The sequence below is a fragment of the Staurois parvus genome, unplaced genomic scaffold (assembly GCF_062004578.1).
Source record: "Staurois parvus isolate SC_StPar_1 unplaced genomic scaffold, SC_StPar_1.0 ptg000014l, whole genome shotgun sequence".
NCBI classification, from domain to species: domain Eukaryota; kingdom Metazoa; phylum Chordata; class Amphibia; order Anura; family Ranidae; genus Staurois; species Staurois parvus.
This window is the reverse complement of record NW_028317810.1, coordinates 12430285-12448378: the sequence shown is the minus strand read 5'-3', so window position 1 is coordinate 12448378 and position 18094 is coordinate 12430285. Positions and strand designations below refer to the sequence as shown.

The 18094-nt window shown below is 42.1% G+C and overlaps 1 protein-coding gene across 1 annotated transcript in view; it reads right to left on the bottom strand.

The window, feature by feature from the left end:
* The window catches only part of SUSD2 (sushi domain containing 2), a 271052-nt gene that overhangs the window by 191808 nt on the left and 61150 nt on the right, over window positions 1-18094 (bottom strand). Inside the window, exon 2 of the mRNA XM_089677367.1 lies at window positions 1819-2023. Coding sequence (XP_089533493.1) covers window positions 1819-2023 — 205 coding nt within the window. The remainder of the gene's footprint in view (window positions 1-1818; window positions 2024-18094) is intronic.

Genomic DNA, 18094 nt, shown 5'->3' with positions numbered 1-18094 from the left:
GTAGCTTAAATATTGATAATTGAACTGAAAACGTTAATTTTGGCTACCTTCTTAAACATTTGGCTCTGTCAGTACATTTCACTTTGGGAGGTTGGCAACCCCGATGCTGTTTGTCTGTCTGTCTCTTCAAATGGGTAATAAATGGGACTTTAAATATACCTCTGGCATTCACAAATAAATTGACATATACCAAATATATATATATATATATATATATACACATACACACACATATATACATACACACAGTATATATGTAAAATCACAAAAAATTTATTTTATTGGTTACATACAAAAGTTAAAAGTAAATACAAATAGGTATTCTTTCCTCAATGCGTTATGCAGCCTATAAGGGAAGATAATATCCAAACACAAAAATAGCATCAACTCTTTGCACTTGCTGGCCCAAGGGAGATCTTCCCAAGCATAAATAGGAAGAAGTGTTCCAGTTGGTGTTAACAAGATGCTTCGGATGAAATGGTATTTAACAGGGCATCCAGTGTGCAACAAGGCTTCAAAACTGCACACAACAACTTCACATGGAGGTATCTTAGATCATCATCGAGACATCTCCTTCAAACCATATGCACAACACAAATTTGAATAATAAATAAAAAATAAACACTTTTGTGATTTTACATATATATAGTTGGTATATGCTACATATTTCTATGAATTTACTGAAATAACTGTTAAACAAAAATATAGCCAACACCATTGTCATAATAAATGATGTTGAATGAATAGTCTTAAAAACTTACATTACAGAATATATTCAGTTAACTACCCTGTTTCCCCGAAAATAAGACCTACCCCAAAAATAAAGACCTAGTACTGTTTTTGGGAATTGCTGAAGTATAAGACCTACCCTGAAACTAAGACCTAGTTGTGATCAGTTGTTCCACCACCTCTGGCACTGGCCCTATGCAAGGGCGGACTGACAACTCATGGGGCCCCCGGGCAATAGGGGATCATGGGGCCCGTGTCCTTGCCCAAACTCAAAAAAGCCTATAAAAAGGTACCAGGGGCATCTCATGGGGCCCCCTACTGACCCCGGGCCCTCAGGCAGTGCCCGAGTTTCCAAATGGTCAGTCCGCCCCTGGTCCTGTGTACACCAATATCTACTGTCTCCTATAAACACAGAAGTGCGGCTTTTGTGTTTCCAAGTGACAATCCCTCTTGTAAGTGACAGCACCATCCGCTCCCACAGAACCTCCCTACCTCTGTACTCACTGTGGGGCAGGGAAGGAACAGATATCTGAGGGTGCGGTGTGTTTAGGGGTGGGGCGGGGCATCTCATCCTGCAGCGTAATGCATAGAAGCCAATGCTCCAGGGGTGATCGCCGGCCAGTGGGGAAGAGGCAGAGTAGTGAGTGAGTGCGCTTGGTGCACCGTGTGGGAAGATAGGACCCGAAGCTCACTTCTGCATCCCCTGTCTGCAACTCACCCCTGCACCCTGTCTGTTGCTCATCTCTGCACCCTGTTTGAAACTCACCTGTCTATTCACCTCTGCAACACCTGACTGCAGCTCACAACTGTCATCTGTCATCAGCCGGCCCTCTCTTTAGTAACCCTCATCCACAACTGCCTGCAGCTCATCTCTGCACCCCCTGTCCACAACTGTACATTAAAAAAATAAGACCTACCCCGAAAATAAGACCTAGTGTGTTTTTTTGAGCCAAAAAAAATATAAGACAGTGTCTTATTTTCAGGGAAACAAGGTAAGAAAAGGCATCATTTCAATCAGTGCTTTCCTGCTATCGTCTAGGGCACAATACTTAAATAACTTCAAAAAGTATTAAAAGTGTCATTACTTACCGGCATGTCACGTTTAAACCAGGATTGTAAGTCACGTTTAGAATTTGAAAGTCTTTCCCTCCCATTAGTGTCCCTGAGTGGGGTGAAATTTGGAGGCACATTTTCTGATAATCTGTACAGCAGATTTTAAGATTCAAACAACTTGAATGACAGGAGCAATTCTGGAGCTGTTTACCACACTGTGAATTACATGACTCCAGTTGACCTATAAAAAAAATATTTAAAATACATCATTTTTACTGGACAGCGGCTAAAGTTGGTTTAGTTACAAATAGGGAAAGTTCTGAGAGAGTTGAGAGATTTTTCGTAAAATGCTACCATTTTTTTTAAATGCATTGGCAATAATGGGGAAGACAAAATTTAGTTGGTTGTTTTAAGAGTGCATATGACTTTAAATGGATCCAGAAGGTTCGAGAAGTTTTCTTTCAACACTTGGACCTATTATTGTGCCACATAGTGGCCCCCTATTAGCCCATTATTTTTTTTTCTTTATTATTAATATTATTATTACACAGAAAGAGAACTAACAAAGTGAAAGAGGTAAAATAATAAAATGTAAATCATAGTACACAAATAATGATCAAACACGCACACATTTTTTTCCATTTTGCCAAAGCTAAAGTGTCATTTTAGCTTGCAACAATTTCACCATCTCCATTCTTACCAACTGTACTATTGAGAATTCCAAGTGGGAAAATTTCCATGACTCAGAAAATATATTAATGTGACTTATTGCTGACTGCCACAATTAATGTGAACATTGTTGCCACAAACACTATATTCATAATTGCTATAATGATTACACACATACCATTGCCAAGTATCTTTAATTGCTGAAATGAATGTGCCTGTATAAATACCTAATAGAAATTCCAGAGTGAGTTGCCCATATCATCAGAACAATGAACAAAGCCCCCATTGTATATAAATCCATTTTTTTTTTGTTTTACAATAGAGCAGGGTTAGAACTCTCTGAGGCTATGATTGCTTTCTATGTACCCCCTGGGGAGATGCAATCTTTCTTTTTTTCCTGCAACCATTGTAACTAGGACTGAATGTAAGGCAGGCCATAGATGGTGCAAAGAAATTCACTCGATTCCCCCATCAACACAGAGTGGACATCCCTCCTGCCGAGTCTTCCGCCCCTGTTGGGAGAAGACAGTGATTATTGCTAGATGCTATAACAGCCGCTAGTAATAATCGCATGTAAAATCCGGCAGGATGGTTGTACCCATGTTGTTCAATTGATCAGTTTGGGTACATTCAGCCTGCCCATACATGGTTCAAACCGTCTATGGCCTTCTTTAGGCCTTATGCGCACAGGGTTTTTGCCCATTGCTCCTAGATGCCTTTTCTCCAGGTGCATTTTGGCAGAAAAGAAGCTTGAAACTTTTAACCATTGCCCTCCTGAGGATTTACCCCCCTTCCTGACCAGGCCATTTTTTGCATTACGGCGCTGCGTTATTGACAATTGCGCGGTCATGCAACGCTGCACTCAAATAAAATGTATGTCCTTTTTTCCCCACAAATTGAGCTTTCTTTCAGTGGTATTTGATCGCCTGTGCGGTTTTTATTTTTTTGCACTATGAAAAAAAAGACTGACAATTGTGAGGAAAAAACAATATTTTTGACTTTTTGCTATTAAACATGTCCAGTAAAAAAATTTAAAAAATCTAATTTCATCATAAATTTAGGCCAAAATTATTCTGCTACATGTCTTTGCTAAAGAAAAATTCCCAATGTGTGTAAATTAATTGGTTTACGTGAAAGTTATAGCGTTTACAAATGGCAGTAAATGTACTGCAATTTTAATTTTTACTAGTAATGGCGGCGATCAGGGACTTATAGCAGGACTGTGAGACTGCGGCGGGCATTCTGAAACTGGGTGGAACTGACTTGGTGTCACTGACATCCCCAGTTACACCAATACATTGATCAGTGCTAAAAAAAAACACTGACACTGTACTAATGGCACTGGGCAGGAAGGGATTAACATAAGGGGCGATCAAAGGGTTAACTGTGTGCTAGGTGTGTTTTACTGTGTGCTGTGTGTTTGTGCTTCACTGTAATGTTTGGATGGCTGGAAAGCAGTGTGCGCAAGCTGACAGGGAGGAGAACTGTTTTGTTTACAATGTAATGGACCCAGTGATTGACAGCCGCGGAAATGCAAAATCACAAACTGTATATATATGTGTTTTTGCACATCCATGCCGCCCTGTAGAAGTTTTTCTGCTATAGGGCGGTCAGGAAGCGGTTAAACAAGTGTAAACTCTTCTAGATGCATTTAGGCGACTTAAGCGCTTAGGCGTTAATTCATTTCATTGGCCTGAATAATTTTTTCTTTATCTTCTGTCTCAAGACACAACAGGAAATGACAGAGGATCTCACCAAAGTAATTGAAATCCTCTCTTAGGCAAGGTTCAGTTTTGAGCGATGTGCCTATATATGAATAATTGTGTATGTTCCTGCAATGCACAAAAACAGGCATCCCTTTTGCCTTTTGCGCTGACATTCATTACTAATGGCACCCCAACACACCTTGCAAATATGCATGCCAAAATGTGTGCTCAGCCCCCCTTCGCCCACCCAGCAGTGTCCTAATCTGCCCCCTTTACCTCTCGTGCAGTGTTCTCCTCTGCCCCCTTTACCCCTCCAGCAGTGTTCTCCTCTGCCACCTTTACCCCTCCAGCAGTATCCTCCTCTGCCCCCTTTACCCCTCCAGCAGTGTCCTCCTCTGCCCCCTTTACCCCTCCAGCAGTGTCCTCCTCTGCCCCTTTACCCCTCCAGCAGTGTCCTCCTCTGCCCCCTTTACCCCTCCAGCAGTGTCCTCCTCTGCCACCTTTACCCCTCCAGCAGTGTCCTCCTCTGTCCCCTTTACCCCTTCAGCAGTGTCCTCCTCTGCCACCTTTACCCCTCCAGCAGTGTCCTCCTCTGCCCCCTTTACCCCTCCTGCAGTGTTCTCCTCTGCCCCCTTTAGCCCTTCAGCAGTGTCCTCCTCTGCCCCCTTTCCCCTCCAGCAGTGTCCTCCTCTGCCCCCTTTACCCCTCCAGCAGTGTCCTCCTCTGCCCCCTCTACCCCTCCTGCAGTGTTCTCCTCTGCCCCCTTTACCCCTCCTGCAGTGTTCTCCTCTGCCCCCTTTACCCCTTCAGCAGTGTCCTCCTCTGCCCCCTTTCCCCTCCAGTAGTGTCCTCCTCTGCCCCCTTTACCCCTCCAGCAGTGTCCTCCTCTGCCACCTTTACCCCTCCAGCAGTGTCCTCCTCTGTCCCATTTACCCCTTCAGCAGTGTCCTCCTCTGCCACCTTTACCCCTCCTGCAGTGTTCTCCTCTGCCCCCTTTACCCTTCTAGCAGTGTCCTCCTCTGCCCCCTTTACCCTTCTAGCAGTGTCCTCCTCTGCCCCCTTTAACCCTCCAGCAGTGTCCTCCTCTGCCCCCTTTATCCCCTCAGCAGTGTCCTCCTCTGCCCCCTTTACCCCTTCAGCAGTGTCCTCCTCTGCCCCCTTTACCCCTCCAGCAGTGTCCTCCTCTGCCCCCTTTACCCCTCCAGCAGTGTCCTCCTCTGCCCCCTTTACCCCTCCAGCAGTGTCCTCCACTGACCCTTGTCCCCTTCCCCTATAGCAGCATACATTGGTCAATGTGAAATACACAAGTGTATAATTTTTACCTGGAAGATGGGAGAACAAAGATTTATTGAGTTCCCTAGTCACTGAGCAGAACACTCTGAATCCTTTCAGTTTAGATATAAAAGTGTATTTCTAAAGCAGCAAACCACCAAATGGATGGATAAATCTGCACACGCATTTGTCTGGATTCTCCACTCTTCAATAGGTTCCCCATGATCTTTGGAATCTTTACAACGCAGACGACGTCCAATCTGGCATTTGTGGTCAGCTATACTGTATAGAATTAGTTAGTTAGTGAATTACCATTCTGCTGATCTGCTGTGCTCAATTCTCTCCTTGGAAGTCTGCAAACAACTGAGATCAAATATTTCATATTTCAAATATAAAGTGTAGTAAGACCTCTGAAAATTGAGCAGCAATTAGTTGTGTTTTAGGCTTCACTGAAAGGTAGCAGAAAGACGTTTAGCTCTCGATTATGCAGTTAATGAATGTCTCCCACATAGCACCATTTTATTCTCTCTGAAGTAATACCAGCTCATTTACTCGTCCAGAACAAGCCTATTTTTCTTCTTAAAGACTATAGGACTATACAAACCCTCTATGACAGGCATCACTAAATGGCAGACTGCGATCTGCAATCTAAGTCACTGTCCCATCTGCACGGCAGCAGACACTTAGAAGCCGGTTCATTCCCCCACCCTCTGTTGCCGACATTCTCAAAGTAGAAGCAGAGCAGAAAGGGTGGGAGGTATAGCAGCACTGGATAGAAGGTGGAAGTTGCCCGTGTCAACTTTTCAAGTTAACCGGTAGGTGATTAGTTGCTAGGATGCAGGGCAGTCCTAGCAACCAATCACCAACTTGTTAATATGAAATGTTGGCTCCAGCAGCTCCTGCATCCAATGCTGCTGTGCCTCCCACCCTCTGCTCTGCTGTATGCCGGTATGAGAGTAAATTGGTTAGAACACGACTATGAAGTATGGAGCAGCAATTAGTTGTGTTTTAGGCTTCGCTGAAAGGTAGTAGGTGATGTAAAAGGTGATGTAAAAGGTGGCAGAAGAGGACAACATACTGGGGGGGGGGAATACTGCTGGGGGGGGTGTGTTGATGTGAAAGGGGGGTTGGGGACACTGCAGGAATTATGTGAAGAGGGGGTAATATAAAGGGGGTCTGAAAACACTAATGTGAAGGGGGAACTTTGATGTGAATTGGGGGGCTATGATATAGAGGGGCAGATTGTGATATGCAGGGGGGACTGAGAACACAGATGTAGGAAGGGGATTGTGATATAAGAGGAGGGGGGATGTGATGTGAAGCATCTCAGCCATCACACAAACATGCTGTGAGAAAATCTTTCTGACTGGACCTCCATTAATTTTAATTCAATATCTTGTTCTACGATCACATTAGCAGATTCTGTTTCATACACAATTCAACACTGGTAGGACGCTTCTCCTTAAAATGGAAGCTCACCTTAGAATTACTCTATGAATATTAACCACTTGCCCTCCTGAGGATTTTACCCCCCTTCATGACCAGGCCATTTTTTGCGTTACGGAGCTGTGTTACTTTAACTGACAATTGCACGGTCATGCAACGCTGCACCCAAATTAAATGTGTGTCCTTTTTTTTCCTTCAAATTGAGTTTTCTTTTGGTGGTATTTAATCTAGTCTGTGTTTTTTGTTTCTTGAGCTATAAGCAAAAAAAGACAATTTTGAGAAAAAAACAATATTTTGGACTTTTTGCTATTAAACATGTCCAGTAAAAAAATTCAAAAAATTTAAATTTCATCATAAATTTTGGCCAAAATGAATTCTGCGACATGTCTTTGCTAAAAAAAAAATCACAATACATGTAAATTAATTGGTTTATGTGAAAGGTATAGGGTTTACAAATGGTGGTATAGATACTGTGATTTTTTTTTCCTACTAGTAATGGCGGTGATCAGCGACTTTTAGCAGGACTGCAACTGACATTCTGACACTGGCGGGAAATAACTTGGTGTCACCGACATCCCCAATGACACCAGTACAGTGATCAGTGCTAAAAAACAGCACTGACACTGTACTAAATACACTGGGGAGGAGGGGGTTAATGTGAGAGGAGATCAAAGGGTTAACTGTGTGTAGGGAGTGTTTTACTAGGGGGCGGGGGGTGTGTGCTTCACTGTAAGCACAGGGACATAGTTACTCACCTGGGAACAAGAGGTGCTGCCCCAGCGGCCTTATAGACATGAATGGCTGTATGCAGAGAAATGCTGATACTTGCATAAACCCATAAACAGATGTAAAACCCCAAACATGAGCCTAGCAGTGGAAGCACTAGCCCAATAAAGTACAGATCTTTGTCTGATTTCTGATCTGTCATTTAACACTAACCTGCTCGGGTTTGATTTGAAGGAAGTTCGATGAATACTGCTTGAAATCCTTGAAACCCAAACTTAGTATCCAACCCCAGTGAAGTCTGTGACAGACAAATTTTATTAGTATGTTCTGGCCATATTTAGGCCTAATAGGCAAACTACTATGAAGAAGGGCATGGAAAGCTGGACATGCATCAACGCAAACATTTTTTAAATTGTGTACATCAAGGAGAGGGGGACGGTCTTTTTAGCTTTGAGGGCAACACTGAAAGTACACAAATCTTTTAACCACTTGCCCTCCTGAGGATTTACCTGCCTTCCTGACCAGGCCATTTGTTGTGTTATGGAGCTGCGTAACTTTAACTGACAATTGCACGGTCATGCAACACTGCACCCAAATTACATGTACGTCCTTTTTTTCCCATGATTTGAGCTTTCTTTCAGTGGTATTTGATTGCCTGTGCATTTTTTATTTTTTGCGCTATAAAAAAACATCGGCCTTGTGATTGACAGCTGCGAATGATGGTGGGGGTAGGGCGCACGCGTGGCTCTCGCATGCCCCCCACCCGGAAATGCAAAATCAAATATATATACATGATTTTGCACATCGATGCCACCCTGTAGCAGTATTTCTTCTATAGGGCAGTCTGCAAGCGGTTAAATAACACAGCTTAAAGCGGTTGTAAACACTTATATATACCCAGTTAAGTTACTAGCATCAGGTGATACACAAAAATGAAACAAATCCTCCTACATACGTTGTACCTGTTTTATCTGCTGTCCTCTGTCTTCTACAGGCTTCTACAACACACAGAATTTACACAGAATCTCTCAGCAGCACAAAGCAGGGGGCAAGATCTGAATTCCATACTGCACAGGTAAGGGAGAAAAGCTCTGAGCCCCCCTCCCTCCTCACACTACATAGAGAACAAATACAGCTGTGGCTGTCAATCACCACATTTTCTTTTGGTGTTGGCGAAAAGCTGTCAGAAGTGACTCATGCAGATAACGGGATAATAAGGCAGCAGAGCGAAATCACATTCAGTGCTTTGAATAGAGACAAGTACAGAGTAGAGAAGGATGTGCCTTGTACAGGGAGATGTTTTACTACAAGAATTAACAGACCTTAGATGACATAACAGAGTAAAAATGGTCACCAGCAGTTCAATTTTAATGAGCAAATCTAGGCCCAATTTACTAGAGAAAACAGACTGGGGCTTTACTATAAGAATTAAGATTCTGCAGAGGATATAGCAGTATAAAATTGGCCAGCAGCAGGATAGTTTTAATCAGGGATAATAGGCCTTACTGGTGCATGCCTAACAGGTGGGTTAGATGCACACTTGTTCTTGCACTTATTTTTTTTCTTTCAAACAACGTAGCTGAGTGCTGAGAACGAGAACAAAGGGCAACTTCTAGAACAGATGGTCAGTAAGGTGACTGGTGTGCTTTGAGTGCCCCAAATCTTAGAAAGGCCCTACGCACATAAAATAAAAATAAAACACCCAAAAGAAATGAAACCTCCAAAATGGTTACCCTGAAACAATAGTCCAACTTTTTAAAGGGATGCCTTACAGAAAAAAAAAGCAATGTAACTTTATACCCCTACCAAGGTATAATAAAAATCAATGTATCCCCAAAATAACTGAAAACACCATGCTACCTACTTCCTGAAACAAAAGCTGTTTTTCCATAGATTTGCAGCAAAAGCAGCTAGTGATCAAAAATAAAATACAGTTTTCTAATCGTGCCAAATTTTTCCCTATGCAGTTTGACAGAGTTCCATATCCTTTTCCTGCAACAGCTTCATATACAATGACACCGACTGCTCTACCCCACCACTCCCTTTTACAGTCAGGGGACTGGCACTTAAGGCCCTATATTGGCCCCTATATTGGCCCTTCTATAACAGCTGGCCTAAATTCAAAGGCTCTGGCAGTGCATTATGTTTACAAAGAAATCAGCTTAGCAAAATTCATCATCACTTCACAGGGACCGTGAATCTCGAATCTGCAGGATTAGCACTAAACCTGAGCCTCAACCCTAGTATGCGCTGGAAAGAAAAAAAAATATGCTTTAAAATGTTATATAACAAATCTTCAATAGTTTCATGACTGCCTTAATTTCCAAATCCAGGCCTTCAATTCAGACAGCCAACTATTATACAAATGTTGGCCCTTACTTAACCCACTATATATTTGAATTGAAAGTGGTTCTAAAGGCTGAAGGTTTTTTGCCTTCATGCCCCTCCAATACTTACCAGAGCCCAATCTTGATCCAGTGATGTGCAAGGGAGCAGTGGCTTTCCCAGGTCTCTCAGTCCTCATTGGCTAAGACACAGCAGTGAAAGCCATTGGCTTCTGCTGCTGTCAATCAAAGCCAGTGAGGAGGGAGCAAGCAGTGGGGCTGAGCCGCATTCTGTGTATCACATACACACAGTGGTGGCTCGGGAGCGAGCAGAAATGAGTTCCCCCCAGAGCAAGCTGCTTAATCTGGGGGAACACAGTGAGGGAGAAGGGCTAGAAGCGCCAGAAGAGGAGGTGCACAAACCATTGCACAGAACAGGTAAGTATGATGTGTTTATTATTTTTAAAGAAAAAAAACAATCAAGCCTTTAGAATCACTTTAACAATTTCTCTTCTAATTATTGGTGATTAGCTACTGACTGCCCCCCCCCCCCCACAATGATAAGATGTGACTGTGCCCCATCTTACCTTCCATACCAGTTCAACGATCAACCTCCCATGCCTTCTTCCACCTTGATCAGTTTCCACAGTGTCTTACAGTGGTGTATGACTGCTAGGAGGAAGGTCTTTTATTGTTTCTTCTGCGATAAACGTTTATTACATGCCTGCTCACAAACAAATTTACACTGTGGGTTCATATGAGTGGGATTGACATCATCCTGGGCCACCCAATTAGAATGTCTGAAGATTTTAAACCTGGGCAAAAATGTTGGTAGGGGCAAAGGAGCTTGTGAACATCACATTGCTGGTGGGGAGGTAAAGGCCCATGTACACGGGGCATTTGGAAAACTCTTCTGAATGATGGAAACTGACAGCTGGAAAACGTAAGTTAAAAAAAGTAACTTTAGCCACGTTTGCATACTGCTTTTATGTGCGTTTGTGTTTAGAAGATAACCTCAGGAGACGTTCCCAAATGCCCAGAATGCACTGAAAAATAGTAAAAAATTAACTATTTCAGACATTTTGAGAGGAATAGAGAGAGCAGAAGCAGAGAGAGCAGTATGTGTTGAGATGAGCACATTCTACCATCTTTTCCTTCATGCGAAACCTGGAACTGACCGCGCTGGTGTACCGGGCCCATTTGAATACATGGAAAATGCTTTGCATGCATTTCTGATGATGAAAAAAGGCTCTGGACAGCATCTGGACATGGAACAGTTAAAAAACGCTTCTAACGCAAACGCTTATAAATGCGGTTAACTGCATTTACACTTATTTACAAGCGTTTGAAACACCAGTAAAATCTACTGAATTCAAGTTTGGTGCATTTTAAAAAACGACTGTAAACTCAACTGCCTGTAAACGACTGTAAACGATGATGTGTACATGGACACATAGGAAAACATTAGGGAGAGTTCAGGGGCTGCTGAAAAAAACGCTGAACAGCTCCTGAACATCAGTTTAGGAGCTGCAGTGTACATGAGCCCTAAGACTTTAGTTCCATTTTAAGACATACATACAGTAGTCAGTGTTTACGAAATTCAAAAGACTCAATATACTCTAACTCCTAATGGAAACCATATAAAAAACAGCCCTGTCCAGAATAGGTATATTTTGGTATTGTCAACAGTAATGCCCAGAAAGTGAAGGCTAATCGTCTGTATCTAAATGTGACTACGACAAGGATGCTGGTTGAGGATTTGAGAAGGTGGAAGACACTGGTGACTCCTGACTCCATCTGAGGAGTGGATGTGGATGTAGTAGAGAATTACAAGTATCTGGGGGTGCACATAAATAATAAGTTGGACTGGAGCAAGAACACTGAGGTGCTCTATAGGAAGGGCCATAGGCGTATCTATTTTTGAGGAGGCTAAGATCTTTTAACACCTGCCGGACAATGCTGAAGATGTTTTATGAGTCTGTGGTGGTCAGTGCTCTCCTGTATGCTGTGGCATGCTGGGGAAGCAGACTTAGGGTGCCTGACACCAGCAAACTCAACAAACTGATTTGCAAAACCAGTGATGTTTTTGGATTGGAGTTGGAGTCTTTAACTGGTTCCCAACCGCACTATTATTATTATTATACAGGATTTATATAGTGCCAATAGTTTGCTCAGTGCTTCACAATATAACGGGAGACAATACAGCAACAATACAGTTCAATACAAGAGGGATAGGAGGGCCCTGCTCCTTGGAGCTTCCAATCTAGGAATAGCCACAGGACGGCTACAGCGCGGTTGTGTAATCCTGGGACGACATCCATGGACATTATTCCAGGACACCCACCTGTGCCCATCAGTGCCACCCACCTGTGCCACTCAGCTGTGCCACCCACCTGTAACACTCAGCAGTGCCACCACCTATGACACTCAGAAGTACCACCCACCTGTGACACTCAGCAGTGCCACCCACCTGTACCACTCAGTGCCACCCAGCTGTGCCACCCACCTGTTCCACTCAGCAGTGCCACCCACCTGTGCCCTGCAGTGCCACCCACTTGTGCCCAGCAGTGCCGCCCATCAGTGCTGCCCATCAGTGCAGCATCATCAGTGCCAGCTCATCAGTGCTGCCTATCAGTGCCTCCTATCAGTGCCGCCTATCAGTACCCATCAGTGCTGCCTATCCATGCTGATCAGTGCTGCCTATCAGTGCCCATCAGTGCAGCCTCATCAACGCACATCAGTGAAGGAGAAAAATTACCTGTCTGCAAAATTTTATAATAGATACAAAGAAAACTTTTTTTTTAAAGTTTTTTGATTTTTTTTTGTTTATAGCGCAAAAAATAAAATACCCAGCAGCGAGTAAATACCACCAAAAGAAAGCTCTATTTGTGTGATAAAAATGATACAAATTTCATATGGGTACAGTGTTGCATGACTGCGCAATTGTCATTCAAACTGTCACAGTACTGAAAGCTAAAAATTGGCCTGGAAAGTAAGGGAGTATACGTGCCCGGTAGGCAAGTGGTTAAACACAGTGTTGAAGAGGAGAATGTTGTTTAAGGTACATTCATTCTTGGACAACTCCTGTCATCCACTCCACAATATGCTGGTCAGCCTGTGGAGTACCATCAGTGACAAGCCATTACAACCATGATGCACCACAGAGCAACACAGGAAATCGATCCGATGGCCATCAAATTATAAAATTCTTCTCTGTGAGTGCTGAATGTGAGCATTTAATCTGATTTACGATTCAGATTTATGTGTAGTTTTTATAATATGTTATTATTAGGTTAATTATAATTTTGGGTAATGCTAGAGAAAGTGGTGTAATATTTGCATTTTGACTTTCTGTCATTGTTCATTCTGTTATTTATTCAATGTAGTAATTTAATAGGATGGATGGTTTATTAGAGTGTAATTTTAATTGGGACTAATTGCGGTTATTGGTATTTTATTGTGTCCTTGCGTCTCGTTTCCGTTCGTTATTGTGATCTTGTGTTGTCTTCGTTGAATGTAACTGTATTTGAATAATTTCCCTTTGGGATTAATAAAGTAATCCGAATGTGAAGTATTCCAGCTGACTTTGAACATCATTATCTGTACTGTATTTGCTTTCTTAAAAGCAGCTTTGAATTTGATGTGAAGAATCAAACAGGAAAGCAGTTACTTGGTTTCATGGTCAGCTGTGTCTGCTCACTTTACTGCTGACTTCAGCTAAATAAATGTTTATTACACCAGGTATCCAAGGTGCCTAAGCCTGAAATAGCTAGTATGCCTTGTCTGGAAATGAGTTTATGATGTGTGTTATGCTTAATTATGTGAAGCAAAACACTGAACTTACATTTCATATTATAAATAGGATGCGCATTGTTAGTATTCACTTCCAGCTAATGCATGGCTTTAGTTACTTAACAATAAATACAACACTTATCTCTTATAATTAAACGTTGGACAAAGACACTAAATAAGGACAATTGGATGTATATGTATTATCTAAGTGTCAAATAATGTCTTTTCAAATAACATTTATATTACATTAGAATGCTTGATGGCCCTATTTATAATAGAGTCTATTGTTCTCAGTCAGGAAGCCCCTGTGTGGTACTCGTACAACGAGTTAAGAGGATCAGCAGGGAACAGAGTCTGATAAAATACCTGCTCTCAAGTGTAAATCTCTTTAAAACAAATACACAGAAATCATTTTTTTTAAACATTAAAAAAAAAATAGACGTTAAACATAACTAAGCACAACTGCAGCACAACTGATTGACTCCTTGTGCTGCTTTTGCCTCTCCCAGTCTGAGCTCTGTGGTATAGGGATTAATAAATTCAGTTGTTTACACTGGTTAAATTAAAAAAAGTAATAATTTTATGATATTTTCATAATGTAAATAATAATATTAAGGGGGATTGCCTAACTTTGATGGCAGCTGTGGCAAAAGGGGGAATAATATATTAAAATGTAAAAAAAAAAACAAAAAACAACAAAACTGCAAAGGTGGGGGGTATTGTTGGCCAGGAGCTAAACAAGAATGACAGTGTACACATTAAAAGGTAGTCCTAGAAAGTACTGTTGATCTCTCAGTTGTAAACACAGAGAAGCCAAGAACATGCAGTTCACCACACTGCAACTCACATTAGTCTAGCCAGTGGTGTATTTAGGTTTTGTGCTGCCCTAGGCAACACAAAAATCGTCCGTCTACCCCCTCCCCCCCCCCCCCAGAGAGAGCCTGACACCAACCAATACCACCCCCTCTCCACCCCTTCCTCCTCAACCCCCCTACCTGAGAAAGCCTTCCATTACCACCACCCACCATACACCAGCCATCCCATCCCCCCAGCAAGAGAGAGAAAGACACTCACCTTCACAGCTCCAGACATCCCTTGGAATGAGAGTCAGGCTCTGCATACACTGTCCAGCAGCCTTTCTTGGATCCTACTTGGTCCCCATGCTGCTTGTGTCCCTTCGTCTGTCCTTTCTTCCAGGGAGCAGTGCTGCCCCCCTGAGAAATGCCACCCTAGGCAAATGCCTTGTTTGCCTTGTGGTAAATACACCCCTAAATCTAGCACAATATAGTACAGTATAGCAACTAATTCTCCCTATACACAGATTTCCATCTTTCCCTAAGTTACTCCATTGCATTGACAAATAGTCACAGGGACCCAACTTTTTATAGAGAGGAGGTTGGCACATAACAAAGCCCTCATTCTTTGCCTTCTAAGCCCGCTGATCTATGCTCAATGACCATGTCATGCATTATGGTTGCAAAGATTTCGATCTGTTGGATTCCTGCATTAGGTCGCTGGGACCACAAACCTTGAAAATTCTAGGTTTACCTTAAACCAATGGCAGCATCAAACCCCGGAACCTCACCCCTAGTGATAGACTATAGTGGTTTGGTACTGCCAAAATAGTAGTTAGTATATTTGTATTGCATATGGTTCTGAAATGTCTTCCATAACCTCTTGACTTGCATATATCTAAAAGTTTCCAACCTTAACTTTCTTAATAGTGTTTGTTCACATTACTGCCCTGCTGCCATCCCCATAATGGTCACAATGGTGGCATCAAAAGCATTAAATGAACGCTAAGCTCTCCAGCAAACGTGACATTGACAGGATTTTGGACAAACTATAACACTTGCAAGGGAGCTTACAATAGTTACCTTTTCTTCACGCAGTTTACACTTTTTTTTTTTTAAATCTTGCTATAAATGATTGGACACCCTTGTCAGTTTTAGGCCCCTTTTACATGAGGCGGACTATGGTTTGATCAGCAGGGGATCTGTCTGCTGATGCCCTTTATATCAGAGCAGAGCAGGTGGATGCCAGGTCAGTGTCCATTCAGTTTAAGCAGAGCAGACATGGACTGGACCTCACTATGGGTGGTCTGGTATAAACAGACTCCACTATCTGTTTACACCCAACTGCCCCCAAATCCGATCCAGCTAGATGGAGGGGGGATAGATTCCCTTTCTTTGTTTTTTAGTGGATCAAATCGGATTAGACGGACATAAGTCATTTACAACCAACGGTCCATGGGTAGAATGGCAAGTCCGATCAGGTCCGCCTGTACAAACTGCCAGGTGGGCTTGATTGGACCCTTTGTGTGAAAGGGGCCTTATATTCTGCCTTAAAATCTGTCACTGACACTTTTCTTTGACAGCTTGGTTGCCATGTAAATACAGCATTTACCATATGCAGTTATGGGAATGCAATATTTTTTGTTTTGTTGAACATGTAGGTAGGCATAAAAATGCAAAGAAAAAACTAAAATATGAAATAAGAAAAGGAATTATTATTTTGAATGCTATTATTGTAAGTATTAACCAAATGTGGTTATCGTAATGCAGTATGTTTTGTAATAGTGGTCCTTTCATGTACAACAGGAGGGTAGTATATTGCAATTACAATGATATATACAAAAATTTGCTGCAAAGGAGACATCCAGCTGAGGTGTAATTTTCCAGGAATCAAAACAGAAAAAAACAATGTATGATACTAACTGCAAACAAGGTTCCCTTTGGATGTTCCAAGTGTTTCAGGAGGCTTAGCAGTAAATAGCTTTCACTTACACAGTAATGTAAATACCCTACTTTGGCAGAGAATGAAAACACAGGGAGTGCCTAAACAATGCCTGTGTCTTAACTGGATATGTGTCTCTTCATAAATTGTGCACATAACAAAGCATATAGTTAAGTACTTTATTCCTGGATAGACCTGTTTCACAATGCTGAATATTAAACAGACACATGTTGTGCACAATATTAAACAGACACATGTTGTGCGCAATCTGGAAACAATGGGTCTGTGCAAAGCAAAGCTCAGCACTTTAGTCGTTTATTTCTCGCTGATTTTAGGAGGACAAAAAAACATTCATGCTGAACCCTTATTTCTAAATAAAAGAGGAGTGCTAAGAAGTGTCCATGGTTGGGAACATTTGTTCACTGGAAACAAAAACTGCTTTAGGAGTAATAATTCTGCACAAAGTTAAAAATCTGCTATTTTTATGCTGGATATTTAAGTCCTTTTTGATTCAGAGAAATCGTCTTAACTGAAGACTTTTTGTGTTTTCCACCATATAACTAGTTATATAGAGTTATTATCAAACAGCAATGTGCAACTGAGGTTCACAGAATAGGTCCCTGGTCACACTGAATTCAAATTGGCATGCAGTTTGCATGCAATGCATCTTTCAAATCGCATGCCACATCACATCCTATTGTCTGCAATTACAACAGTCATATTAGTGCGGTTCCGACTTGGTCGGATCCGCACTGATTTCTACAGTAGTGCATGCACTACTTTTGGTGCGATTTGCATAGACATCTTTGTCAGATGTCTCCAAATCGCACCTGAAATCAGCATGTCATACCACTTTGAAATCGTGCAACTTCACTGTAAGTTGCACGATTTCAAAGTCGGGTTTGGTGTGACTGTGGTGCAAATGCATGAATTCACAATGAAACAAAGGGGTAATGGGGTATGCAATATGCACAGAACACATGTTAACAAGCAATGTAACTATAACATGAGCTGACTTAAAGCATAATAAGTACACAGGTGGCAGCACAGTACAGTCTATGATACACTCATAGAAACTGTATTAAAATAGTAAAGTAGGAATGACAACTTGTGCTTTTGTTGGGGAAATGCCTCTGTTACAAGGAGATAGACTGTCTATGACAATCCAGTTTGCCCGCTGAAGGGTTCCCCGGACCTATTCCACAGGCAAGTGGTATAAAGAACCATGGCCATAGGAGCAGGACCATCCTTCTGGATGCAGTTAAAGTGGTAGTAGAAAAAAACTATCCCCTGCAAGGCAATGGCATAATGTGCTAGTATGAATCTCGTACTAGCACATTATGAAATACTTACCTTAGAACAAAGCCCTCCAAAACTTCCATCTTCCCCTGGGCTTCCTTCTGGGTTCACTGGCTCCAGTCCTTTGAATGGCTGAGCCGTGATGACATCACTCCCCCACATGTGCATGGGAGTCACAGTTTATGGCATGGTATGCTGTCCCTTCAGAGTGCATGTGTTGGTGACATTATTATTATTATACAGGATTTATATAGTGCCAACAGTTTGCTCAGCGCTTTACAATATAACGGGAGACAATACAGCAAAAATACAGTTCAATACAAGAGGGATTTGAGGGCCCTG